The sequence below is a fragment of the Wallemia ichthyophaga genome, assembly GCF_000400465.1.
Source record: "Wallemia ichthyophaga EXF-994 unplaced genomic scaffold scaffold7, whole genome shotgun sequence".
Lineage (NCBI taxonomy): Eukaryota > Fungi > Basidiomycota > Wallemiomycetes > Wallemiales > Wallemiaceae > Wallemia > Wallemia ichthyophaga.
The window spans coordinates 18,891-43,730 of NW_008806280.1; the positions used below are offsets into that span (position 1 = coordinate 18,891).

Consider the following 24,840-nt stretch of genomic DNA (forward strand, 5'->3'; position numbering starts at 1 on the left):
AGGAAGAAAACCGCGCGTTTTGATGTCTGACAAATGAAAGTCAAGCCACGGTAGGCAAAAATGAAACATTTGTACACTATATTTGCTACGCTACTCAGTCTGTTAACGATAACCAAAACACAATCACTAGGCTGGAAGTTGCAGCATGATTTACAGGGGCCGATACAACAGCCTATGCGACCAGAAGGAGATGGAAGGGGTGGTAATACGCGATACATTACTCTCAACATAACAGATGAGTTAGCTTCCCTCGATGGCGACGACGAGCGCTACGTGTATGCAGTCAACGGACGCGCATTCAATGGCGGTGAAGCTATCTTCTTAGAAGAGGATGAGGAGGTGGAAATTGAGCTAAACAATAACAGCAAGGAACTCAACACAAGTACCACGTTGCATGCTCATGGTATCGAGCAGATTGGCAGTGTTTATAATGACGGTGTTCCAGGTGTAAGTCTGGTGCATAAAATAAAGATGTTTCAGTTAACAAATCCCTCAAAGGTCTCTCAAAATGTCATCAAGCCAGGTGAAAGCTTTATTTATAGATGGAGAGCAGCACAATATGGTCTTTACTGGCTTCATTCTCATTTTTCGGGCATCTATCAAGATGGCCAAGTGATTCCACTCTACATCAGGCCCAAACAGCGCAAGAATCCATTCTCAATCATCTCCGACGACCAAGACGGCGTTAGGGCATTGGAGCGCCACGACCAAAATCCAACCATCATTACCATCACAGACTACACGCAGTTGACGATTTGGGAGCAGCTCGAGAAAGCAGAAGAGTGGCAAAGTGAGCTGTTATGTGCCAACAGTCTGCTCATCAATGGCCAGGGCAGGGTGAACTGCCCCACATCGGAACATCTCTCCGAATGGACAGATAGCAACACAACGACAGCGAAAGGTTGTATAGACAGAGGCTCGCAGCCAGGCTATGAGAATGTTACATTCGATAAGGATCTCTGGTACACATGCACACCTACCGATGTACCTCTCCAGACGTTTGAATTCGATTATGAGAGTGGATGGGGAGTAATTCATTTCCTCAGTGCGAGTGGACACTGGAATTATCTCGTATCGATAGATGAGCACGAACTGAATTTCTTCGCCGCTGATGGTAACTACGCGAAACCAGTCAAAGGAGAAGCATTCTCGATAGGGATCGGGGAGCGTATAGGAGTGGCTTTCCGTCTGCACACGCCAGGCGAGTACACGCTGCGCATCTCAGCCTACAACGAGCCGCAGGTGAGTGTGATAACAGCACCATCAGCAACTACTAACCCAGTTGCACAGGTAATCGGTCAATTCGCCATCATAAGGTATGGATTGGCTGATGATGATGATAGGGTGGAATACAGTGACCCGGCTTCGGAAAATGATCCAGGGATGCCGTCCATACCACTGTCGGAACCATTTATCAACTACGCTGGTCAGCCTGTATCGGGTGATATACGAGTTCTGAATGATTCACTCATCTCATTGAAACAGTTTGCTCCCCCACTTATCCCCAAGCGCGGGGAAGCGGCGGATGTGACGTTGCATTACTCACTCAGTAACGCCAACTTCCTCAAATGGTCCATGAGCGAGTGGGGCACTGTGGAGTACTATGCCGCCAGCAACGAGCTCAATAAGCCACCGGTACTGTATGATTTCGAGCAATACATCGGTGATGAGTCTATAGCGTCGTATCCGAATGGCAGTGTGGTTGATGTAATAATCACAAATGGTGCAGATTATGGCGATAGACAACCTGCGCACCCTATCCACAAGCATTTCGAACATTATCACGTCCTCGCGGCTGGAACAGGTAATTTCAGTTACTGGGATGTAGTTGAAGCTGAGGATAATGGAGTGCAAGTTAACTGGCTCGATCCACCTTATAGAGACACTGTGCTGATTCCAGAAAGTACAATTGATGAGGGCAGCTATCTCATCTTTAGATACGAGAGCGTGCAACCTACAGCGTGAGTTCGGGTGTAGGATGTGATCAATATTTTTAACTAAACAATAGCGCACTGTTGCACTGCCATGTTAACATGCACAATATTGGTGGTATGGCTTATGTACTCATCGCTACAGATGAGGGCGGCACACCTGCAATGCCTGAGTACTACAGCGTCAAGGCGCTTAATAAAGATCTCAACACGGTGAATAGCGAGCTGTCGTAAGGTTTTGACAATTGTAATAAAATCCATTTGAAAATGAAAAGAATCAAATGCTATTGTCAATGCCAAAGACATGCATATAGGAAATGTCTCAATTTACATCGATTTTTGCAGAAATAACGAGAATGCAATAATGATGCGAAAGCGCTTAGATATACTGATATTAGACAGCTTTAGCAATGAAAATGATTACCACAAGGTTCAATCACCGTTCGCAACTGAATCACAACTGAATCATCATTCATAAATCTCAACTTGTGAATACAAAAACGGCGTAATAAATTAATAATAAAGCACAGTCACACTTCACGCTTACAATTTAACCTCAGCCGCTCTCTGCAATTTATAACCGATGCGACTGCGGGACGCCGAACGGCCAATGGGAAAAACAAACGGGCATTAAAAATGCGAATGTATTGTACATGTGTCACAGCAGCCGAGAAATATCGTTTTAAAAGATAAGATAAATGATTTTATACAACTATGTAAACAAGTCAAAAACAAAGGCTATTAAACAAAAGAGATTAAACATAGAAGACAAGAATGGTAGTATAAGAATCCCTAAAGCTTTGATTCTTTGGTGTGATTATGTTGAGCTGTAGTAGAGTATCGTGTTTGATGTATCGAGTCTTGTGTTTTGTTATCCAAAATAATGTACAGATTATCTGTCTACCAAGAATGAAGGAAAGAAAGACGAGAATAGGGAAATAAAAGATACGGAGAAGGCTTTCGCTATAACGTTGGATTCTGTATATCTTTAGAATGACTAGAAATGTGTAAGAAAATCGCGATGAGTCATTTTGATCCTTGTTGTTGAGGGTGAGAGTGTGTTGGCCTCATCAATTCAATCCGTGCACCTAGCAATGAACGTAGCTGTCTACCTCATTTGCCTCTTTAGGATCGAGTGTGTAATCAACAAAGTCAGTGATAGCGCTATGGCCAAAGTCGTGCGTATGGGGATGAGTATGAGCGTTGACTAAGTTATTACCATGTGAACCACTTCCAACACCGACACTAAAGTCATTGCTGTTGCTAAAATCGTTACCATTTTGAGCGCCTCCACTGACACCGAAATCTTCGAAAGTGTGGATGAAATCGGATGCGCATGATGATCTTCTAACTTGATCATTGTAGCCGCTATACATATCATACGGTACCATACCACCATAAGTCGTTGTTGCGCTTGTAGATACCTCAGAGTCCCTCCTGCAGTTATCGAACAAGCTGCTGTTATCGAAGTTACTCGACATAACAGATTGTCGACGATCGGCATCAGATTGATCGTCAAAGTAGGAAGAAGATTCTCTCCAGAAAGTGTCTGAAGTCGCTAGAGCATGGGAGAGAGAATTTGAAGAAGATGATTGAAAAATATTGTGCTGTTGCTGATTTTCCATTTGTGATGGAGTCGTGTTGGTCGTTGGACTGGAAGGGTCGCTCGAGTTAAGTTGAGCGTCTGCAGTGTGGAGTACTAATCCATGCGTAGAAAGAGGTGCTTCTGTAGGTGAAAGGGGGAATGGCGAGTTTGGAGATTCTTCTGTGCAAGTTGGGAGTTTAGACTTGGATGCAGATTGACGTAGTGACTGATTTGAGCGACGTGTTTGGAAATTTGGAAGTGATGCTCGCCTGACGGGGCCGATGTTGCCGGGATTTGTAAGAGCGGAGAGGGAATAGCCGAGGGAGTGAGACTGAGGGATAGACAAACCTAAGCCGTTTGTAGGCGCGTGGGTTGGCTGTACAGGTTGTGTTATGGGAGCAGATCCCCTTCTAAACTGCGTATTGTTAGGGTTACTGAGTGGATCCAAGTTAAAGTGAGTATCAAAGAATGGATTAGATATCAGGCTTGTTGGCGATAGACTTGTAGATGGCGGTATTAAGCTTGAGGATGCAGGACTTGGAAGGGGCGATGGATAGAGAAGATTTTGACTTGGCTGAGGGTCAATTTGAAGGGAATTGTTGGTTGGTGCGGGCGTTAGCGTTGGTGCAGGTGTAGAATCACTGTCACTGTGTGCCTGTGCCTGTTGCTGCTGTGGCTGTGGTTGTACCTCGAAATCGTCATTGACCTGCTTCTTGGCCTGGGCTTTGGCCTTTGCCCTTCTATTCTGAAACCAGATCTGAACGCCCCTTGGAGTCATTTCAAGTTGCTCTGCCAAGGATTTCCTAATTAAGGCTGCTGGCTTTGGATTCGTCTGGTAAGTTTCCTCGAGGACCTGGGGGTTATTTTAGCAGAGAATTTCACAGCCACAGAGCCAGCTATCACGTACATTAAACTGATGCTTCGACGTCCTCTTCCTGTGCTTAACCTCGAATGGCTGATATTGGAGCAATTGCGTCTGTAGCTGCTGCTGCGAGGGCTTGCTATCGCTATCGTCCTGGCCCACAGCATGCTGAGTTGCCTGATAGCTACTTGGGTGGAATAACTGTACTGGCTTATAATTCATCATTCTATCTCTGGTCACTCTTCACCGATTTCAGTAAACCCGATTCGATACTGAAATTCCGGTAAGAAAAATTAAATAAAATATAAAAAGCTTTTTGGTTATTTGGTTTAGCTTACATGAATTTATAAACCCCAATTAGTCCCTTAACACTCTCAGTTCACTCCCCCCACACACCTTCCTAATTCATTTCATTTTCCTACAAGAAAATCTTCATCCAGCTTCAACAAGCGCAGCTAGATTGGTTCTTGTCAGTTTCCTCATTCTCCACGTTTATCTTGACATTGGCGGCTTGCTTCTTGTCCTCCTCATTCGCCGGCAATGCCATGGCTATCCTCTTGAACAGCTGCTTGACGTTCTGCCCCGACTTAGCCGACGTCTCAATGAACATCAAGCCATTCTCATCGCAATAAGCTTTTGCCTTATCTGAATCAACTCTATCGCCGTCACTCAAGTCCACTTTGTTGCCGACTAAAACTATGATAACGTCATCGCCCCTTTCAGCTCTAACTTCTTCGATCCACTTGGATGTGTTATCGTAGCTGTTCTGGTCTGAGGGGTATTAGTGAGTACAGGATGGTTAGCTATAGCCACCCACTCGTCACGTCGTATACAACAACTGCCACTGAGGAATCCCTAATATATGAAGGTATAAGTGATCTGAATCTTTCCTATAGATTATTAGACTTGTTAGACTTGTGTGCGCTACTCAGCCAACCCCACTTGTCCTGCTGTATCCCACAACTGCAATCTAACAGTCCTGTCATCCAAGTACATTGTCTTGGATAAGAAGTCTATTCCTATTGTTGCTTGGTATGTGTTATCGAATGTATCATACATGAATCTTGTTATCAGTGATGTTTTCCCAACCGATTGTTCACCCTGTTTTGAGTATGAGCTTTGTGAGGTGCCAGGACTCAATCCACGCACTAGAAACACCAATTTAAACTTTTTCAATGGCGCTGCAGATGTTGGTGGCTGATCTAGCGCAGAGGACGACATTCTAGATGATGGTGTAGGTGGATCATGTGATTTCAACTCAGGAATACTTATTTATAATCGAGGTGATTGTGTTGCTATAGGGTACATCATTATCGCTGCTATTCCTCTCCTCCGCGTCACTATCCTCTACATAGCTGTTCTCATCCAGCTCAAATGAATCCTCTGCGTATATCCGCTGCCTCGACAACCCGCTGTTTATCTCATCCAATTGGCTATCTTCTACTAGAGAAGCTGAGTAATCGACGCTGTTGTTAGCGTAAACGCGTGTATTTTCAGCGCTGTGGGGTGGAATGGCTCTGTGATTGAGCAACTGCCTCGAATGGCTGAAAGAGCTATTCAACAAGACGCGTCTTTCTTCCTTATGATTTTTATACGCTTTTTTATCGTCTTTGTGTGGGGTTTTTTGGGTGGTAATGTTAGCATAACACCCGCTAACAAACCCTCCATTGCGATATACGGGTGCTTTGAGAGTGTACTCCACGAGCCTTGTATTCTCATCGAAGAGAAGATCTTGCGTATATCAGAGGAGACGTGTACACCAACAATCGACCCACCTGAAGGCACCAAACGGGGATGAATATACTCAGCACCGCTAGCGCCGCTGTTCAAGCCTTCCAGCACCCGCATAACTCCCCCGCCATCGACAGCGACATTCCTAGGTTTTATCACAACCACCATCGTCAATGTTCACCGAGGAAATAAAAACACTTAAGAGACTCGGTTTCAGGCATTGCTTGTTGCAGGCCTTATCCTTTGCCAGTGTGATATGTACCGCACTCGCCGTTTACAAAGGATTAGGCGTGGTGATGAACACCGAGTCACCGATCGTTGTAGTCTTATCGTAGGCGGCGTATCTAGCAGCGTGATACAACCTCTCACTCCTCTCCTCCAGCGAATCCATGGAACCTGCCTTCGCGCGTGGCGATATCCTCTTCTTATACCATCCACCCGTGCAGCAGCCCATCGATATTGGAGAAATTACCGTCTACAAGCTACCAAACACTGACATACCAATCGTGCACAGAGTCATCGATCATCATTTGGATGTGGGGCTTGAGACAGAGAAAATTCTCACCAAAGGCGATAATAACCCCGGAGACGATATCGTGTTGTATCGCGGACCCAAATGGCTCAGAAGAGATCAGATTGTGGGCAAGGTTATAGGTTATATTCCTTATGCGGGCTATATCACGATATTGATGGTATGTGCTTTGTTTGAGGTGATGGCAGTGACACTAACACTAACACACACATCCCAGAATGACCATCCTAATATTAAATACGCTGGTATTGCGCTTATGGCCGCTTTTGTCATGTTAAAGAGGGAGTAGCTGTTTATTTATGCATGTATTTCATTCGAGTTAGGTGCAGAATGCATGAGGAATGTTGGGTGCCATGTACCAGGTATTATAAACCATATCCACACAGCCTATGCAATAAACACTTTGCATACGTCACAAAACCCACGTTCAGCAGGCTGCAGCACGTGCGTCTGACTCGCTAAACCACTTGCGCACGTATTGATACACACGACAACCAACGCAACGCACAAGAATGCAGCAAAAGAATCCATTACGACACACGCTATTCGCAGTCAGCGCACTCATGGTCGCGCTAACCGCGAGTCCTGTGCGCCCACCTCTAGATATACAAGCGCATCGCGGAGGACGTGGGAGTACAGTGGAGAACACACTTCCCAGCTTCGCATATGGCGCCATCAGCGGAGCCAACACGCTCGAGCTAGATTTCGGAGTGACAAAGGATGGATATGGGGTGGTGTGGCATGACGAGTATGTGATGCCGTCGAAATGTCTCGATACAGCGCCTGTCGTTGAGGAAGATTCCATGTGGCCATACGTAGGGAAACACATTGCGAATCTCACTCTCGCACAGATCAAGACACTCGATTGCGGTAGTCTGCGTCAGAGCGACTTTCCAATACAGGAGACTTACCCTGGCACTAAACTGTCTACTCTAGACGAACTGTTTGAGTTTGTTGCGTGTTTTGATAAGTCGGGCGACATTCAATTTAACGTTGAAACAAAGATCAACGCTGCACGAACCAACTCCACAAGAGATCCCCTTACTTTTGTTGAGGTGCTCTTGGATAGCATCGATAAGCACCATCTAGGCACGCGCATCACCCACCAAAGCTTCGATTGGCGGGCTTTGCAGATATCGAAGCATCTCAGACCACATCTCAAGACTAGCGCACTGTATGACGTAACAACAGCAACAAACAATTCAGCGTGGCTGGGTGATGGGGATATTACAGGTATAGAAGATTACAACGGACTTCCCCCTGCCACTGCAGCTGCTTTGATAGCAAGGGAAATAGACTCAGATATGATATCACCTGCGGAAATAACCACCAACAGCTCATCGACGCTGTCCTCACCGGAGTATCACCCATTCCTCACAGAGGAGGTCGTTCATGTGGCACACGACTTGGATATGCTCGTCAAGCCATGGACGGTGGATACACTCAATGTCGTAGACGAGATGTATGGCTGGGGCGTTGATGGGATTATAACCGACTGGCCACATCAACTTGTCAGATGGGCTGAGCTGAACAAACTCAACACTGCACGCAAGTTTGATCATCATGTTGTAAACCAGTGTCTCGCGGAACACAACCAGCTTGTATAAGTATCTAATCTAGTTATTTTGCTATTGGGAATATCTATACTTTGAGTGTCGCTTTGTCACTGTTGTCACTCTAACTCACCTCCTCCACTTGCCTCCGTCTCACTCTCTCGCCAAGTGTCCGTTTGAGCTTATCCAAATTAACCTCATGTTTCGCTGAAATAGGTATGATGGTAGTAGACGGATCGAGAGTGCCGCCCTCGATTAAACACTGCACACCATCTGTAAACTGCGAGAGACGGTGTTTGGCTTGTGCATTCTGCTGCTCATCACCACCCAGTAAATCAGCCTTGTTTGCGACAATCACCGTCCCAGCCCTGGCCAGACCGCTTTTGTACTCGTTCAGTTCGTGTATCAGGGTGTGCAAGTGTGTGAGGGGGTGAAGTGAGGAAAGATCGACAACAAACACGAGCACGAGAGCGCGCTCGACACTGCGCAGGAAAGTGTGTCCGAGGCCCTTGTTGAGCGCCGCATCAGCAATCAGGCCGGGGTTATCGAGGATAGTGAATCTGTGCGAGGGTGTGAGTGCATCTTTAGCGCCCTCACCTTCACCCTCACCGTCAGCACCGACGACACCAATCTCAGGCTTGAGCGTCGTGAAGGCGTAGTTGGCGACTTTGGTCTTGGAGCTGGTGATAGCAGCGAGGATGCTGCTCTTGCCTGCATTCGGCAGTCCCACCAGTCCGACATGAGCGAGAAGCTTCATTTCGAGACTCAGCTTGACATGTCCACCCGGCTGGCCTTTGCGGGCGAACTTGGGTGACCTGTGTTGATGGGTGACGAAAGCGGGGTTGCCGACACCGCCGAGACCACCTGAGACGATGAGATGAGGGGACTTATCATCGGATATATCCACTTCGAGTGCGTGCTCCTGCTCGTGCTGTGGGTTATAGCGTTTCAGCTGCAGATTTTCACTCCTACGCAATTCTTTGTCGGCGTCGAGGAAGAGAGGGTGGGTGGAATTAGCCTCCTCCATGCCTGGATAGTGTAGCCAAGCCCTGTCTCTACGCAATTGCGTGAGTGTGTCTTCGTCTTGGCTGCAGTTCCTGTCTTCGCGCGGCGGAGGCGCACACCGCCACAGCTCGCGGATAACGGTGCCTGGGGGGATATCGATGACTGTATCAGCCCCACGCTTGCCTAAACGGCCATCCCCGCTGCCTGATGCGCCGTTGGCAGCGCGGATCTTGGATGGGATCGTGTGGAGGCTGTTCAGTTTGGCGTTGGGGGAGAAAGTCACAGAGCCACCAGAACCACCTGAGCCACCGCTGTTGAGTGCGTTCAGCAGACACTCTCCACACCATCCAAACCACTCACGTCGGCGGCCCTAATCCCGTAGGCGTCTTGGTGAAGGCAACAGCGCCGTTGCCGCCAGCGCCCGCCTTAACGTCGACGACGTGGAAATCTTGGAATCTTTTATGACGTCGCTTGCCATCGACTCGCAGTCTTATCGCAGCTTCGTTGAGCGTCTTGCGTAGCGTCATCGGCGATCGTTGCAAGTGAACGTTGAAGATGAAGGAAACAAATAAAAATAAAATCCAGCAATTCTCACCAATCAGATTGCAGATCTACAAAGAATTCTGGCACGCACTTTCTTCTTTCAAGCTCAACACCCAGCGGCTGGATGACGCACCGATACCAGTCCACGCAGGTTTCAACGCAGGCAGGGCGATCATCGATAACAACACCGGCGACGTCATTGATACCCCGGCATCCCTCCTCCTCGACGGTCTTGGCGGTGTCGACGGCGTCCCTCTCAGCTACGCGGCGCACGGCCACGTCCACAACATGAACACCATCGAGGATTTCAAGCGCTGCGATAAGACAGCTCTCTTCAACTCCACCCTTGACTCCATCAAGCTGGCCAAATCCGTTGACGATTTGATCCGCTTCCTCCTCATCTCCTTCTCAGACATGAAAAAATTCACTTTTCACTACCTCGCAGCGACCCCTGCGGTGATTGATGGGGGTGCACCGTGGCTGGGGAGCATGGCTGGGTGCGATGCTGCTCTGGCACGCGAAATACAGAGTGTCCAGCCGGCAGGACAGTGGTGTTGGATTGTTCGCAGGGCAGATGACGGTGTGCTGAGTGGTGCATCTGTTGATGAGTGGGAGGTGTTCCATCGCGACACTCACTCACAGTCACACACTCACAACCACACTCCCACCATCGCCTTCATCGACCCCTCCTCAGGCCACGCGCCCGGATGGCCACTGCGCAATCTCCTCTACTACATCTGCACACGCTTCGGTGCGCGCAAAGTTGACGTCTTTGCCAGCAGAAACACACATTCTCTCTACGGCACGCTGACCACCGATGCACGCGCGTACGAGCAAGTAAGTGGGGTGGGATGGGAGAAAAACAGCTCCACGCATAAGATATCTCCACAGACAATCGACCTGAGTGCCTCACTCGATCCAACCAAACTCGCCGACCAGGCGGTAGAACTTAATCTCAAGTTGATGAAATGGCGCATACTCCCCTCGCTCGATCTGGACGTGATCGGTGGGCAGCGCTGTTTGCTGCTGGGGGCGGGTACGCTTGGATGTTATGTCGCACGCGGGTTGATGGCGTGGGGTGTGAGACACATCACCTTGGTTGACAGCGGCACAGTCAGCTATAGCAACCCTGTCAGGCAGCCGCTGTTCGAATTCGAGGACTGCGCAGAGGGCGGGAAGCCCAAGGCGGAGTGTGCGGCGGAGCGCTTACGTAGGATTTACCCAGGCGTACAGGCATGCGGTGTGCAGTTGAGCATTCCTATGCCAGGTCACCCCTTCCCAACCTCCAGCAAGGCGCGTGTGGAGAGCGAGGTTCACCGCCTTGATGCGCTCATCGATCAGCATGACTCCATATTTCTCCTCACTGACTCCCGCGAGAGCAGATGGCTGCCAACTCTGTTAGGCAAGGCGCGCAACAAGGTGGGTTGGAATTGGAGCGTAGTTTGGAAAACACCCTAACACGCACCACAGACGGTCATAAACGCCGCACTGGGATTCGACAGCTATCTCGTAATGCGTCATGGCACACCGGTCAACAAACTCGGTTGCTACTACTGTAACGATATAGTCGCACCAACAGACTCACTAAGTGATCGGACACTAGACCAGATGTGCACGGTCACCAGACCGGGTGTGGCGCCTATAGCTGCTGCTACTGCCGTCGAGATGCTGACATCACTCCTGCAACATCCACAGCAGAAGCATGTGGGGAGTACTCGTGCTGGTGGTGATCATGTGCACACCGATGAATCACTCCTCGGCGTTACTCCTCATCAAATTCGCGGCCAGCTCGGTCGGTTTGATAACGTGCAAATCACTGGCATGGCTTTCGACCGCTGCACGGCCTGCTCGGATGTCATCCAGGATGCATACCACACCCAAGGGATGGAGATGATCAGCAGGGCTATCAACGATAGTGACTACCTCGTCAATATCAGTGGTCTGTCAGATTTATATAAAGCTTCAGAAGATGCAATCAAGGATATAACAATAGAGAGTGAGGATGAGTTTTGATCAATCCACCCAAAATCACTCCAATCTTAATATCAAGTGGACACCAGAATCAGTATCGATGATGTCAGATAACTGTAAGACACCAATGTTAAACGAGGCATCTTCGAATGGTTTCTGCATCTGACCACGGCTGAATCTACCCAAGTCACCGCCTTTAGCGTGAGAGGAGCAGTCAGAGTGTTCGTGTGCGAGTTTCGAGAAGACGGCGGCGAGTTCATGAGCGTGGTACTGCGAGAGGGTTGATTGCAGCTCTCTCAGCTGAGCGAGGGCTTCTTCCTTTGAGCGAGTAATGTTAGCCTGTGGGTGGTGTTAGCGTGCGTGCTGCTGATACTTCCTACACTCTCACCTCCTTCCAGCTCGAAGGCCTTCTTGACTTGTTGTGCTTGATGAGAAGGTGCGACGCGCGTACTTTTTGTGGCGCTTCACCTGCGCCACCCGCACCACCCGCCAACAACTCATATCCAGCCAGCGACTTGATTTCTTCCTGAGTTAGATTCCCCGGTGCCTCCCAGACGCTCTCCCTCGTCTCCGAATTAAAGAAATATGGCTGCTGGCGTGAGTTTGAGAATTTAATCGTCCACGTCATTTTGCAATGATGTCACGAGCCAAGGCAACTAGGCAACATTTGTTTCATTTAGGATAAAAAATTAAATTATTACAAATTTCACTTATTCTCTTAGGACGTCATGTAAGTTGAGGCTTCAAGAGTCTCTGGGAGCTCTGGAATTGCAACCTCGAATCTGGACTGGATTGCTTTGAGTACATTGTCATCGTCCTCAGTAGAAACGAAAGTGATTGCTAGACCCTTTGTACCGAATCTACCTGCTCTACCTACTCTGTGAAGGTATGAGTCGGCATCTGTTGGTGTATCGTAGTTGACGACAATGTTTACTCTCTCAACATCGATACCTCTACCAAAGATATCAGTTGCAACCAAGATTCTAGACTCAAACTGCTTGAATTTGGTGTACCTCGCAATTCTCTCGTCTTGGCTCATTCTAGAGTGTATGCAAATTGATGGGAAGTTGCACTCTCTAAGTAATTTGTCTAGTTCGTTAGCTCTGAGTGTTGATTTAACAAAGATGACGACTTGGTTGAAGTCGAGGCTATCGAGGAGATCGTTCAGCTTGCGATTCTTTGTTGATTCAGATAACTTCACATAGTGCTGTTGTAAGCCGTGCAATGTAAGTTTAGTTTCATCGTCGACGTAGATTTCCAGTGGAGATTGCATGAATTTTTTGCAGACTGGTCTAATTTCTTTCGAGAGGGTGGCACTAAACATCATGACCTGCTTGTGATGTGGTGTAGCTTTGAATATTTCCTGTACATCCCTTCTCATATCCAATTGATCGAGCATTTTATCACACTCATCGAGAACAAAGTGTTTTATAGCCTTACCATTCAAGCTACCATCTCTAACTAAAGCGTTAATTCTACCAGGTGTACCAACGATAACATGAGGACATTTTTCCTTGTTTTTGAGTATTTCTTGATCGGCTGCGACTGGAGTACCACCAAAGAAGACGGAGGTTCTGACGTTTGGCACGTACTTTGAGAATCTGCCGTACTCATTTTTGATTTGATAAGCGAGTTCTCTAGTGTGGCAGAGGACGATGACAGAGACTTCACCGTCAACTGGCTCCAATTGCTGCAAAGACGCCAAAACGAAGACAGCAGTCTTACCCATACCAGATTTTGCCTGGCATACAACATCCATACCGAGAATAGCCTGTGGAATACACTCTTGTTGAACTGGTTGTTGTGGCTGTGAGTTGAGTGGTTGCGTGACTTGACCAACTAACCTTCTGAAGGATGCTCAAAACCCAAATCTGAGATTGCTCGCAGCAATTCAGGCTTTAAGAGGAAATCTCTGAATCCAGTGGAGTGTATGCCAACGTAAGAGCCCTTCTTATCCTTTCCTTCTTCTGTAGGCTGCGCGGGTTGCTGCTCCTGCTGCTGCTGTGGTGCGACTTCCTCCTCCTCGTAATCAATAAGGTCTTCGTTATCAGCCCTGGAAAACGCGTATTAATATTCTCATTGCCCTATTTAACACCAATTTATCTCACATTTTTTATTCACTCTGGGTGTATTCAACTAACACTCGATTCGGCGCATAGAAATTGAAAAATTATCTGAAAAGCGTGATTTATATTGAGTTTTTATATTTTCTTTTATTTTCTTATCTCACTTTCTAAGGCTGTCGTAATTCCTAACAAACCAATCCACGCTCTCCTCCAAAGCCTTTTCAAATGGGGTGAATTGAAAGTTACCGATGCACCTCATCAGCTTGTCGTTAGACGCAGGCTTCCTATACTGTCCATCTGGTTTGCTGGTGTCAAGGACATACTCTCCTTGGAATCCAACAGCCTTAACGACAGCATCAGCCACCTCTTTTATACTCACCTCCTCATTCTCCCCTACAGAGAGAATGACAGGTTCGATAGAATGATACTCGCGCAGCTGCCATATGAATAGCCTAGCGAGATCCAACGAGTAGATAAACTGCCGTAACGGCTTACCCGAACCCATCACCACGAATGGCTTCTTCTCCTTGTTTGCGAGGTAGCACTTGTGTATCAGGGCGGGTATAACGTGCGCGTATTCCAAGCTGTAGTTGTCATTAGGACCAAAGATATTCGTTGGAATTGCCGATGTGAACTGATTACCGAACTGGTCGTTGTACGCGTGGTTCTGTACATCTATCATACGCTTACCATATGCATAACCAAAGTTAGATGAATGTGGTGGTCCTAGGTGCACGCTCTCCTCGCGCAGCGGATAGGATACTTGGTCAGGGAAGACGCAAGTGGACAGGCAAGATATAAGTTTGTGTACCTGTGAAGGCTATGTTGAGACTTGTAGTTGTATATGTGCTGCAAGCCACCCACCTTAAATTCATGGCTCAAGTGGAGGACATTGTCGTTAATGAGCATGTTCTCGCGCAGGAAGTCTAACTGTGAGCGTGCGTAAGTGTGATTTACACCGCCCCATACAATATCGTACCTTGTATTTCATGTTGGCGAACAGTCCACCGACTTTCGCAGCGAGGTGTATGACGTGCGTCGGGGAGTATTTAGCGAATACCGCACGCGCTTCTGCGTAGTTGCTAAGTGTTCATCACGTGCGCCGTAAGCACTGTTCAGGTCATTCAACCCACACTCACCGCAGATCGCCATCAGTCGATTTGAGGAAGACCCAGGATTCGTTCGGCTGTCTCCCAAATCTACTTCCAATAGCCTCCTCATTGATCACTTTGTTTATTGCACTCCCAACTAATCCTGTTCCACCCGTAACGAGTACGACAGATGTGTTCTCTTGGCCGCTGCTACTGCTGTTGGTCATTTCGGTCTAAGGAATAAGGAATAAATATTCATCGTGCTTATAATCATATTTATTACGTTGATTGATTACGTTTTACAAAAATCCTGCTTCTGGTATGGACCCTTTCACCGCTTCGAAATTGTTCAGCGCTTGCTCCAAGTTCCAATTATTCGATTGAAGGCACTCTATAGAAAAGTCGTAATTGAGACGCGTCCTCACTGCCAGCTCACAAACAATACCATGTTGCTCTTTGGAAATGTGGTCTGGTGGGTTTTTCGGCAGCTTGAGTAGTATCCCTTTACTTCCCTCCACCGTGTCGATTGTGCTGCCCTCCCTCCACGCTTCAGATTTGGATAGTGCGCGTAGTGTGAGGCTGTCCGAAACCACCGCACACGGCCATCCACTCTCGGCGGCGAGCGTTGATACCGAAGAAGGAGCAAGAATAAAAGTACGGTCAAATGACCTGAACCCCTTATTGCCATTCTCTATAAACTCACCATGCACCGAACAGAATATTACAGCTGTTGAAGGTATCACTCCAGGCATGGTCCAGCAATCAAAAACGAAATTGTTGATATCGCTGATATTATGCGTTGTGCGTGGCAGTAGTTTTTGAGCTTCAATTATCATCTTATTTCCAACCGACAACTTCTGGTTCCTCGTTTCGTTGTTGTAGATCTTGGAACAATTTCTAGATGTCGCTGTTGGTTTATTGTCAATGTAAGGCTTCCACATTATTTTTGGTTTGCCGTCGTATAAATTTTGCCTTCTTGCGCGTGGAGGGGTGTTGGTGTTGACGGAGATACTGAATGTGGCTGTATCAGTGTAGGCAGGGAGTAAAGCACCTCTGTCATTATCAAAGAGACTAAAAAATCTAGTAAGAAATTCGGCAACCAATGGACCAACTTCAGCGTTATCTCTACCGAAACTACCGAGAATGGCAACAGGGAATTGAGATGGCAGGGATTTAGTTGCATCTGATTGAATGCGTTGTTTCTTTGGATCCAATTTGACACCATCACCCAAATCAAATGTTACGGAACGTTGAACAGGTTTCATATCGAGGAGTTCCAATGTAGGGAACTTCTTTATGACTCTCGCTCTCCACGTATCACCAAAGCGGGAAATGGGATTATTTGATAGAATGAGTTCTTTGAGGTTGCGTAGTCTGCGTGAGGAGCATAAAGCGTATAGGTCTTCTACGTGTCTGAAATCGTTATCGCTGAGGCTCAAGTTTTCGAGATTTGGGATGAATTCTGGGAGAGATTTGTAAGAATGTAAATTGCGCAAGTGATTCGAGGCCAGTGAGATAGTCTTGACATCAGGGAAGAGCTCAGCAATGAGTTTAAAGAGGGAGGGACCTGCGAGTGATTTCTGTTTGGAATAACCGGGTGGAATGAAATTTGCAGATTTAAGGATATCGTCGTCGCCCATTTTCTGGTTATTAGAGTTAGATAGGTGAAAAAACGCGTAAAACGGCCGACAAACCTCCAAATTTAGAAAATTGAGATTAGAATCGAAGCGAGTGTTTAAGAAGCGAGTCAATGCGTCGATAACGTTTCTGTCCGACGTGGGTTTTGTCGGAGGGTTATTGAGAGACACCTTCTTAGGGCGTGTGGGGGTGTTCGGACGTGAAGGAGCGCCACTCAGGCGAGATGAAGTAGATGGGCGTGCGAGAGGATTAGATTTGTTACGTATTTGAGATCTTCTTGATGAGGAATCAGCGTCTGACATGGAAGAATCCTCATTTGTGGAACCAACGCCTCTACCGCGTTTACCCTTGTGCTTTAATAAACCGGCAGATTTTAGGAGATTGTTTCCGACGCCGGGAGCATTTGAATTTGAATTTGAATTTTCAACACGATCGGCATACATGGTGGTGGATTGGGGGCAACAAGCACCTTGATTAGAAACGACCAACTTTAAATTAAAATTAAAAATGGGAGATATAAAGAGGCAGAAGATGGATACAGGGAATCCATTAGAAGGACTCACACCGAGAGCTGTGTCTGCTAAACAAGTGGATGGAGTTATGGTGGGTGATATTGACCAGAGAAACACCAATCTTACAATCCGTCCAATAGGAAGGCACGAATAATCCATTTAATGGCCAGGAATTCACCAGCCAATATAAATCCATTCTACAAGGCAGGAAACAACTCCCAGTTTTCAATCAAATGCAGGAATTCTACGATATTTTCAATAAAAATCAAATGATGGTTATGATTGGTGAAACTGGGTCTGGAAAAACCACTCAAATCCCTCAATACGTCGCTTACTCAGATTTTGCACACACCAAAGGTAAAATGATCGCCTGCACTCAACCACGTCGTGTTGCTGCTATGAGTGTGGCTAAGAGAGTGGCTGATGAAATGGATGTCTCCCTTGGTGAACAAGTCGGTTATTCGATTAGATTTGAGGACTTGACAACTCCAGGTACAACTTTCTTAAAGTACATGACTGATGGTATGCTCTTAAGAGAGGCTATGAATGACAACACCCTCTCACGCTACTCAACTATCATTCTCGATGAGGCTCACGAACGTACTCTCGCAACTGATATCCTTATGGGTCTTTTAAAGGAAATTGTTCCTCGCAGACCTGATCTTAAATTGGTTGTCATGTCTGCAACCCTTGACGCTCTCAAATTCCAAAACTATTTCAACAACGCGCCACTTTTAAAGGTCCCTGGTAGAACTTTCCCCGTTGAAACCTATTACACCGAAGAACCTGAAACTGATTACGTTGAATCTGCAATCAGAACTGTTCTCATGATCCATCAAGCTGAGGATCCTGGTGATATTCTTGTTTTCCTGACTGGTTCTGAAGAAATTGAAGACGCTTGCCGTAAAATCAAACTCGAGGGTGACGAATTGGAACGCAACTATAAAGGTGCCGTCGGTCCTCTCCTCGTCGTCCCTCTGTACTCCTCTCTCCCTCCACAACAACAAACAAGAATTTTCAACGACGCCCCTGAACCACGTCAACCAGGTGGTGCTCCTGGACGCAAAGTTGTTGTATCCACAAACATTGCCGAAACATCCCTCACCATCGACGGTATAGTTTATGTCGTAGATCCTGGCTTCTCCAAGCAAAAAGTTTACAATCCTCGCATCAGAGTGGAGTCTCTACTCCCTACCCCTATTTCTAAAGCTTCAGCACAACAGAGAGCTGGTAGAGCAGGGCGTACGCGACCAGGCAAGTGTTTCAGGCTGTACACGGAGAACGATTTTGTGTCTCAGCTGCAAGAGCAGACGTATCCGGAGATCCTGCGGTGCAACCTCGCCAACACGGTGCTAGAATTGAAGAAGCTAGGCATAAACGACCTTGTTCATTTCGACTACATGGATCCACCTGCACCTGAGACAGTAATGCGAGCGCTCGAGCTACTCAATTACCTTGGGGCGTTTGATGACGAGGGCAATCTTACACCACTAGGAGCCATCATGGCTGAGTTCCCACTCGACCCGCAGCTTGCCAAGATGTTGATAGTGAGTCCGGAATTCAAGTGCAGTAACGAGATACTTTCTCTCGCTGCTATGCTCTCCGTTCCTAATGTCTTTCTGCGTCCCGAGAGTCAGCGGAAAGAAGCGGACGACGCCAAAGCGCAGTTCACACATCCAGACGGCGACCATCTCACCTTGCTCAACGTCTTCCACGCCTTTAAGGCGAATAATGGAGATGGAAATTGGGCTTGGAATAACTACTTGTCACACCGTGCGTTGATAAGCGCCGACAATGTCCGCTTGCAATTGAAGCGCACTATGGAACGCTTCAATCTCGATCTCATCTCTACAGCGTTCGAGGATAAGCACTATTACACTAACATACGTAAGGCTGTTGTGTGCGGGTATTTCATGCAGGCAGCTCACAGAGAAGGCGCGAAAGGTAACACCTACCTTACTATTAAGGACCAGCAGGTCGTCAGTCTCCATCCCTCCACCGGCTTAGACACGTCGCCCGAATTTGTCGTATATAATGAGTTCGCTCTTACCACCAAGAACTTCCTAAGAACCGTCTCGGCTGTGAAACCGGAATGGCTGCTCAGCTTGGGCGGTGAATACTTTAACCTGCGCACCTTCCAAGACGGCCCGCTCAAGCGTGCGCTGATGCATGCTGCTGAAAAGAGAGCCGGCAAGAAGGACGACAAGAAAAAGCGTGGTGGTAAGTAAGAGGGTGTGTGATGAGTGAGGAATAGGATTTGTATATGCAGTTATGCAGCTATACAGCTATAATATAATCTATTTATCGTTGTTTTACCAATTTACACTTTATATTTTACCAAACTATCATGTCACCACCTAGAAATCCAAACCCTTGTCGAGATCCTTGCGAATATGATCGAGCATCCCTGGTGCCATCAGGGGTTTCCCTGTACCATCGTTGAGATACCTGTAGGGCATATCGACTGACTCCTGCGGGGTAAAGACGATAGTAGGGTCGTCAACGAAATCCATCTTCTCCATAGGAATATTATCCACAACGACGCGCTTGGTAGTACCTAGAGCTGTATCGGTGGACATCTGGCGAGGACCAAGGTGTCTACCCGGGAAACCAAATTTGCGAAGTTCCTTGGTACGATCGCGTGGAGGATCGTCACCGAGAATACCACCGAAGAGGAAATGGGAGAAGGTTTCCAAATCCTGTGGTTGGATGGGCTGCTCAGCTTTAGGGTCGAGAAGACAGACTTTCTCATGAGGGATGCCCTCGCGCGTGATTATATCCATAATGCCCTCCTTGTAGCACTCCGTGGTTGCCGCTTTGCCTTGGGATGGCGCCAGTGCCTGGTTGAGACTGTCGTAGGATGTCGACGATAGGTTCGTGTATATCACACGGGCATTCTCACCCGCATGCGTAGACGCTGCCATATTGCGATACTCTCTTAAACTCCATTCCGGTATCTTGTAGCCTTCTGGCTCTTCTTCTTCGACGTGCTCAATTACGTAGGTTGGGTACGCGGCTGGCATGGCTGTGGTGGTGGTGGTATGAAGAAGGTGCGGCGAGTTGTTGGCGCTGGCAGCACTCAACACTCAACACTAAGCACTCACCCACTCACCCACTTAAGATTCTTATATTTACTAGGAATATTTAAATATTACTTTGACATGATATCATGCTTGCGAAAATCTGCATACTTTACAAACACTACACATTCCCTCTACACGCACTCCCTCCGCACATCTACAGTGCACTGCGTTCCAGCGGCAGCGAAATGCGCGCGGATGAGCTGAGACGCGGACAGGGTGAGGTTGAAGATATCCACGTCGGAGGTCTCCTTCCCGACGAGCACTTTGAGCGAGACAAAGGAGGAGCCGAGTGAGTGTGCATTTGAGATTCCAGTAGCCGACGAGAAAGAGGAAGAGCACGAGGAATTGCGAGCGAGATCCACACAACTCGCATCATCATCGAGCAGTGTCGTGCTAGCAGCGCCTGGTGTTATCTGGAAGATGCGCGGGAGGTCCAAGTGCTTGACTAGTGGGTGAGTCTCGATCTGTGCGAGTTTGTGAGTGTGCGCCCGCAAATGATAATCAACTCACCTCGCGCAACGCTTCACGCAGTATCGGGATCGTCGTAGACGTCGGCGCCGTCTGCAATAGGATTCGCGAGAGGGTGATCAGAGATGGGTATATCAGGTATCCGATGCATACTGCCATACAGCCCGCTATCACTTGGTCACAGATATGGTGGTGGGGGGGTGGTATGAGCGCGGCTGTGAGCCACATCGCACTTCCGAACAGACTAATTAGGCAGCTATATGGATTGTTGATAAAGCTGGACATCTTGGGAGCGTTGTATAGCAGCGTGCCTGTGATGAGCGCTAGTGAGTGGTGGTTGTGGTAGTACTTGTTGGCAATATATGGTAGTATCGCAGAGAGCAGGATTAGATGAGTGGGGAAGGGAATACCATACTTGTGGTCATATTCATTGTATTCTCGGTAGTCATCTTCAGTGGAAGATATCAGCGCGTGTTCTACCGACTCCTTAGCAAGATAGGTCACGGCAAAGACTAAATAAATGACTTGCGTAAACAATGATAGAGTTTCTAGCCTGCGTATCCCGAACGGCTTCTTGTACGTAGGAGACACCGTCCTGTACCAGTCGAACAGGTTGATGGAGATGAGCGATATGCTGTCGAATGTAATCAAGTAACCCATTCCAGTGGTCGATAGACTCTCAATTCGTTGTCCTGCAAGCCATAACCAGGCGCCGAGGAGTAATTCAACACCAGTGAATGCAAATTTTCTCAAACTAAACGCTCTTCTTTCGAAAGTGGGTGGTGGGGCAGGTTTGCTGTCCTTTGTTTTGGCAAAGTTGGAGGATAACTTGGAAGACACAGCGCTGTTCACAGTCACGGTGGGGTCGTTGAAGCTAAAAAAAGCATGAGATAGTGAACGCTTATGGTGGTGCTTGCGTCGATTAGGCTTATCTGAAGAAGGAGTAGTGTTAAGAGAGGGAGTGAGAATTTGATTGGGTGGAGTGAAATTCAAGCTGTTTGAGCTTGTCTTTGTATTCAACTGTGTGTCTGGGTGCGGATCCTCAAGTAAAGTGCCCATTGAGCCGACAGCGCCGACAGAACTGAACATTCTCTTATGTGAAGGCAGTAAGGGTATTATATTCACATCCTCATTCTCTACGTCGTCTGTGCTGTTCGCAACGGTTGCGCCATCCAAAGGCTCCCAGATTGAATGCTTCTTGATATGGTTAGAATTAGTAGAGCCAGGCTGCCTTGGAGAGCCACTGCCAACATTCCCCTTGTACTCCTGCAATGGCGAATTCATTTAATCAATTTGACAGTGACGGTACACGGTTCAAGTTGCACACCCAGGATATCGTAATTGATAAGAAATTAAATTTAAAATGAGCGCATCAGTGTTATCGCAGCAGGCGCGTGATGAGCGTGATTTACGTGTTCCATCCAGCACACCGCCTCCACTGCCAGAAGAAGAAGAGCCTCCATTGCCAGACGAGGAGGAGCCCGTGTTGGAACAATCAGAGAGCGCAGGGAGCTCAGAAAATCCCCAGCAATCCCACCAACCCCATCCTCAAATCTTACACGGAAAGAACGGCTGGTCAGCCATCTACGAGCCAAATTCATCGCAATACTACTACTACAATCAATCTACGGGCGCAACGACCTGGCAAAATCCATTCTCTAATATAAATCCACAACATGACTCAATCAATACAAACAAACGCGAATTCTATCATGAAGAAGATGACGCGATTGATCCCGAGTTGGCCCATTTGATGCCCTCATCCAGTACTGATCCTGCTGGGTTTGTCCAGGCAAAGTTCAACGCTCGCACCGGTCAGTTCAACAGCAAAAGTTGGCAGACACCCGAGCACGTCTCCGCAATCAACAAGTCCAGGCGGCAACAAGGTGTGTAGACTATATATCAAATCTACCACCCCTTACCCACCTCACAGCTGCTTTCTTTGATCTCGATGCTTTCGAGAGGCAGAGAAACGACGACCATATGGCGAAAAAGGCTAAAATTGATGAGTTGGGTAAGGACAGTGTCAAGCCTAAGCTCTCAAAGGATCAAGTCAAGATGTATAAGGAACAGAAAGCAGCCAAGAGGTACAAAACCAAAACCGACTGGCTTGTGAATGACGATAAGTAGTATAACTAGCTGATTACTTCAATTAGTGGCCAATCTGGTACACCTTGTAGCCTATCAACTCGAGCTGCTTCACATCCACAATCAAATGACCATCTAATACCCATCCCGGGGGGTTTATTTTTTGGTAAATCGCATTCCAATCGATTTGGGTATAAAATTCATCCCAGTTTGTTAGTAAGAGGATGCAATGTGTATTGATTGCTGCTTCATCTATCGACTGACACGGTTCTACTTTTTCACTGGCATCAAACTCATTAATAATTTGCCAAGATGTGACAACGGGGTCGTAGACTGAGAAGTGTATATCGGGAAGCTGTCTGAGCAGCTCCTTAATAACTCTGATAGAAGGACTAAGTCGGAGATCGCCTGTATCTTTTTTGAAAGCGAGTCTGGCGTGGGTGTGAGGTGCAAAAAATAAAGAGTGAAAATCTGGACACCCACCCTAACACAGTGATTTTGACAGATTCGATACCCACCACGATTTCTTTGACGCGTTGTATGAATCTGTGCAACTGATAGTCATTCATCTCAATCACACTGTTCCAGTAGCGAGCTACGTGGTGGAGGTTGAGAGATTCGCAGAGATAGACGAGCATACGCAGGTCCTTCTCCAAACACGAGCCACCGAAGGCGAGGGAGGGAGAGAGGTACTCGCCTCGAATTCTTCGGTCTGTGGATAGCGAGTGGGTGAGTTGAGATATGTTTGCCCCGCTAGCATCGCAAATGGCAGTGAAGGAATTGATAGACGATATTCGCTGCGCTAGGAGAGCGTTGCTTGCCAATTTAGACAGCTCCGTTGAGTAGATGGACTGAGTGAGAATTTTCTCGCGCGGCACCCAGTTGGCATACAGGCCGATAAGAGTGTCGCGCGCCCGCAGGCCACTCTCGCTCCCATCGCAGCCAACAAGCACTCTATCGGGGCAAAGGGCGTCTCGAATGGCACTCCCTTGGCTGAGGAATTCGGGGATGGAGAGGATATCGAAGTGAGTGGGGTGGGCGAGAAGGGCGTGTGTGATTTGCGTGCACGTGTTTAATGGGAATGTGGACTTTTCGACTATTATTTTGCGCTGAGGGGAGCCGCATGTGTTGTGGAACATATCCAGAGTATCCGCGAGGAGAGAGGAGTGACTGAAATTGATGCAGAGGATAATGATGTCTGCAGTGTCTAAGCAGCGTGGCGAGGCTGTGAAGTGCACGTTGCTTTCCCTCAGCAATCCCTCCAAGCCCGGCTCAAAGAACGGTGGATCATGCCGAATCCAGCGATCGACTTTGACCAATTCCTTATCGTAGATGACGACATTTGCGTATTTCGATAAAACCGATCCAACGACCACACCGACCAATCCACTGCCCACGACAACCACGCTGAGCACATGACCGTTCTTCATAAACAGCCATGGCCGCTATCTCAGATGATGAGCAGACGGAGAGCGAGCCACCGCCATACGCGGCTGTGACCGCGGCAGCGACGGCGCCGGCGTACACGAGACACAGAAACAGACAGCGGCAGCCTCAGCCAGCCACCGCCACCAGAAGCAGCACAAACACACCGATTTCACTCACACTCATCTATCAGCTACTCCAGCTAACGTCTCTTCTGCCCGCTCTCACGGGCGTCCTCTACCTTCTCATTAGATTCTCGCTGCACACGCTCCCAGCTCCTAATCCTTCGCGCATCGAGTACCTCGCTTCAACCCCATGGGCGGTGCTTACGGCCGTTTACAGCTTCCAGATTATCAGCAGCATGCTACACAGGTGGAAGCAGTACTACCACCCCATTTCCGTCATTATCCGCCTCCTCTCGATACAGGCTGCGTCGTTTCCGTGGATCAGAGTCACCCTGTGGCTGTGCTCTACGCCTGAGAAACCCCTGCTGGCGTGGATGGTCGTCGCTATCACCACCGCCGTCTCCAGCTCCATCGCCCGGTGGTACATCAGCAATCTCAGCAGCACACAGTCTGCGCGTCATATCGATGTTGCTCGGCTGGTTACTAGGACCATTCTCCCCATCTCCACGCTCTCCCTTTTCAGCCTCTTCCTGCTTCTTTACGATCTCTACTATACCAGAGTCTCGCTTCAAGTGGCAATGGCGCTTTAGCACTGGCAATGGCGCTTTAACACACTGGCAATGGCATTTAC

The 24,840-nt window shown here is 47.9% G+C and overlaps 16 protein-coding genes across 16 annotated transcripts; 7 read left to right on the top strand and 9 right to left on the bottom strand.

The window, feature by feature from the left end:
• Positions 1 to 60: 60 nt before the first annotated feature.
• J056_004114 (Laccase-1) lies at positions 61 to 2,165 on the top strand (the record flags this gene model as incomplete). Its single annotated transcript, XM_009269315.1, has 4 exons — positions 61 to 447; positions 499 to 1,242; positions 1,291 to 1,961; positions 2,009 to 2,165. The coding sequence occupies 4 exons, from the start codon at positions 61 to 63 to the stop codon at positions 2,163 to 2,165; spliced, it is 1,959 nt and encodes a 652-aa protein (XP_009267590.1).
• Positions 2,166 to 3,019: 854 nt separating this feature from the next.
• On the bottom strand, positions 3,020 to 4,600 carry J056_004115 (Homeobox protein HD-10; the record flags this gene model as incomplete). Its single annotated transcript, XM_009269316.1, has 2 exons — positions 3,020 to 4,369; positions 4,424 to 4,600. The coding sequence occupies 2 exons, from the start codon at positions 4,598 to 4,600 to the stop codon at positions 3,020 to 3,022; spliced, it is 1,527 nt and encodes a 508-aa protein (XP_009267591.1).
• Positions 4,601 to 4,820: 220 nt separating this feature from the next.
• On the bottom strand, positions 4,821 to 6,226 carry J056_004116 (Ras-related protein Rab-6A; the record flags this gene model as incomplete). The annotated part of the gene is made up of 6 exons (XM_009269317.1): positions 4,821 to 5,149; positions 5,196 to 5,268; positions 5,321 to 5,479; positions 5,528 to 5,600; positions 5,647 to 6,109; positions 6,154 to 6,226. 6 exons carry the CDS (start codon positions 6,224 to 6,226, stop codon positions 4,821 to 4,823), a joined length of 1,170 nt encoding a protein of 389 aa, XP_009267592.1.
• A 56-nt stretch (positions 6,227 to 6,282) lies between these two features.
• J056_004117 (Signal peptidase complex catalytic subunit SEC11) lies at positions 6,283 to 6,930 on the top strand (the record flags this gene model as incomplete). The annotated part of the gene is made up of 3 exons (XM_009269318.1): positions 6,283 to 6,440; positions 6,492 to 6,801; positions 6,859 to 6,930. The coding sequence occupies 3 exons, from the start codon at positions 6,283 to 6,285 to the stop codon at positions 6,928 to 6,930; spliced, it is 540 nt and encodes a 179-aa protein (XP_009267593.1).
• A 223-nt stretch (positions 6,931 to 7,153) lies between these two features.
• J056_004118 (Glycerophosphoryl diester phosphodiesterase) lies at positions 7,154 to 8,248 on the top strand (the record flags this gene model as incomplete). The annotated part of the gene is made up of 1 exon (XM_009269319.1): positions 7,154 to 8,248. The coding sequence occupies one exon, from the start codon at positions 7,154 to 7,156 to the stop codon at positions 8,246 to 8,248; it is 1,095 nt and encodes a 364-aa protein (XP_009267594.1).
• A 70-nt stretch (positions 8,249 to 8,318) lies between these two features.
• J056_004119 (uncharacterized protein) lies at positions 8,319 to 9,726 on the bottom strand (the record flags this gene model as incomplete). The annotated part of the gene is made up of 2 exons (XM_009269320.1): positions 8,319 to 9,510; positions 9,560 to 9,726. 2 exons carry the CDS (start codon positions 9,724 to 9,726, stop codon positions 8,319 to 8,321), a joined length of 1,359 nt encoding a protein of 452 aa, XP_009267595.1.
• Positions 9,727 to 9,754: 28 nt separating this feature from the next.
• On the top strand, positions 9,755 to 11,742 carry J056_004120 (Ubiquitin-like modifier-activating enzyme ATG7; the record flags this gene model as incomplete). Its single annotated transcript, XM_009269321.1, has 3 exons — positions 9,755 to 11,161; positions 11,213 to 11,681; positions 11,723 to 11,742. 3 exons carry the CDS (start codon positions 9,755 to 9,757, stop codon positions 11,740 to 11,742), a joined length of 1,896 nt encoding a protein of 631 aa, XP_009267596.1.
• Positions 11,743 to 11,770: 28 nt separating this feature from the next.
• On the bottom strand, positions 11,771 to 12,341 carry J056_004121 (Peptidyl-prolyl cis-trans isomerase pin1; the record flags this gene model as incomplete). The annotated part of the gene is made up of 2 exons (XM_009269322.1): positions 11,771 to 12,052; positions 12,102 to 12,341. 2 exons carry the CDS (start codon positions 12,339 to 12,341, stop codon positions 11,771 to 11,773), a joined length of 522 nt encoding a protein of 173 aa, XP_009267597.1.
• Positions 12,342 to 12,431: 90 nt separating this feature from the next.
• On the bottom strand, positions 12,432 to 15,097 carry J056_004122 (ATP-dependent RNA helicase SUB2; the record flags this gene model as incomplete). The annotated part of the gene is made up of 6 exons (XM_009269323.1): positions 12,432 to 13,507; positions 13,558 to 13,766; positions 13,944 to 14,590; positions 14,644 to 14,709; positions 14,759 to 14,861; positions 14,919 to 15,097. 6 exons carry the CDS (start codon positions 15,095 to 15,097, stop codon positions 12,432 to 12,434), a joined length of 2,280 nt encoding a protein of 759 aa, XP_009267598.1.
• Positions 15,098 to 15,169: 72 nt separating this feature from the next.
• Positions 15,170 to 16,951, bottom strand: J056_004123 (mRNA export factor mex67; the record flags this gene model as incomplete). The annotated part of the gene is made up of 2 exons (XM_009269324.1): positions 15,170 to 16,513; positions 16,565 to 16,951. The coding sequence occupies 2 exons, from the start codon at positions 16,949 to 16,951 to the stop codon at positions 15,170 to 15,172; spliced, it is 1,731 nt and encodes a 576-aa protein (XP_009267599.1).
• Positions 16,952 to 17,015: 64 nt separating this feature from the next.
• On the top strand, positions 17,016 to 19,248 carry J056_004124 (putative pre-mRNA-splicing factor ATP-dependent RNA helicase prp43; the record flags this gene model as incomplete). Its single annotated transcript, XM_009269325.1, has 2 exons — positions 17,016 to 17,111; positions 17,161 to 19,248. 2 exons carry the CDS (start codon positions 17,016 to 17,018, stop codon positions 19,246 to 19,248), a joined length of 2,184 nt encoding a protein of 727 aa, XP_009267600.1.
• A 129-nt stretch (positions 19,249 to 19,377) lies between these two features.
• Positions 19,378 to 20,043, bottom strand: J056_004125 (uncharacterized protein; the record flags this gene model as incomplete). Its single annotated transcript, XM_009269326.1, has 1 exon — positions 19,378 to 20,043. The coding sequence occupies one exon, from the start codon at positions 20,041 to 20,043 to the stop codon at positions 19,378 to 19,380; it is 666 nt and encodes a 221-aa protein (XP_009267601.1).
• A 191-nt stretch (positions 20,044 to 20,234) lies between these two features.
• J056_004126 (uncharacterized protein) lies at positions 20,235 to 21,855 on the bottom strand (the record flags this gene model as incomplete). The annotated part of the gene is made up of 2 exons (XM_009269327.1): positions 20,235 to 20,567; positions 20,614 to 21,855. 2 exons carry the CDS (start codon positions 21,853 to 21,855, stop codon positions 20,235 to 20,237), a joined length of 1,575 nt encoding a protein of 524 aa, XP_009267602.1.
• Positions 21,856 to 21,934: 79 nt separating this feature from the next.
• Positions 21,935 to 22,701, top strand: J056_004127 (uncharacterized protein; the record flags this gene model as incomplete). The annotated part of the gene is made up of 2 exons (XM_009269328.1): positions 21,935 to 22,457; positions 22,505 to 22,701. 2 exons carry the CDS (start codon positions 21,935 to 21,937, stop codon positions 22,699 to 22,701), a joined length of 720 nt encoding a protein of 239 aa, XP_009267603.1.
• Positions 22,702 to 22,723: 22 nt separating this feature from the next.
• Positions 22,724 to 24,001, bottom strand: J056_004128 (UDP-glucose 6-dehydrogenase; the record flags this gene model as incomplete). The annotated part of the gene is made up of 3 exons (XM_009269329.1): positions 22,724 to 23,090; positions 23,143 to 23,884; positions 23,941 to 24,001. The coding sequence occupies 3 exons, from the start codon at positions 23,999 to 24,001 to the stop codon at positions 22,724 to 22,726; spliced, it is 1,170 nt and encodes a 389-aa protein (XP_009267604.1).
• Positions 24,002 to 24,097: 96 nt separating this feature from the next.
• Positions 24,098 to 24,799, top strand: J056_004129 (uncharacterized protein; the record flags this gene model as incomplete). The annotated part of the gene is made up of 1 exon (XM_009269330.1): positions 24,098 to 24,799. One exon carries the CDS (start codon positions 24,098 to 24,100, stop codon positions 24,797 to 24,799), a length of 702 nt encoding a protein of 233 aa, XP_009267605.1.
• Positions 24,800 to 24,840: the final 41 nt, after the last annotated feature.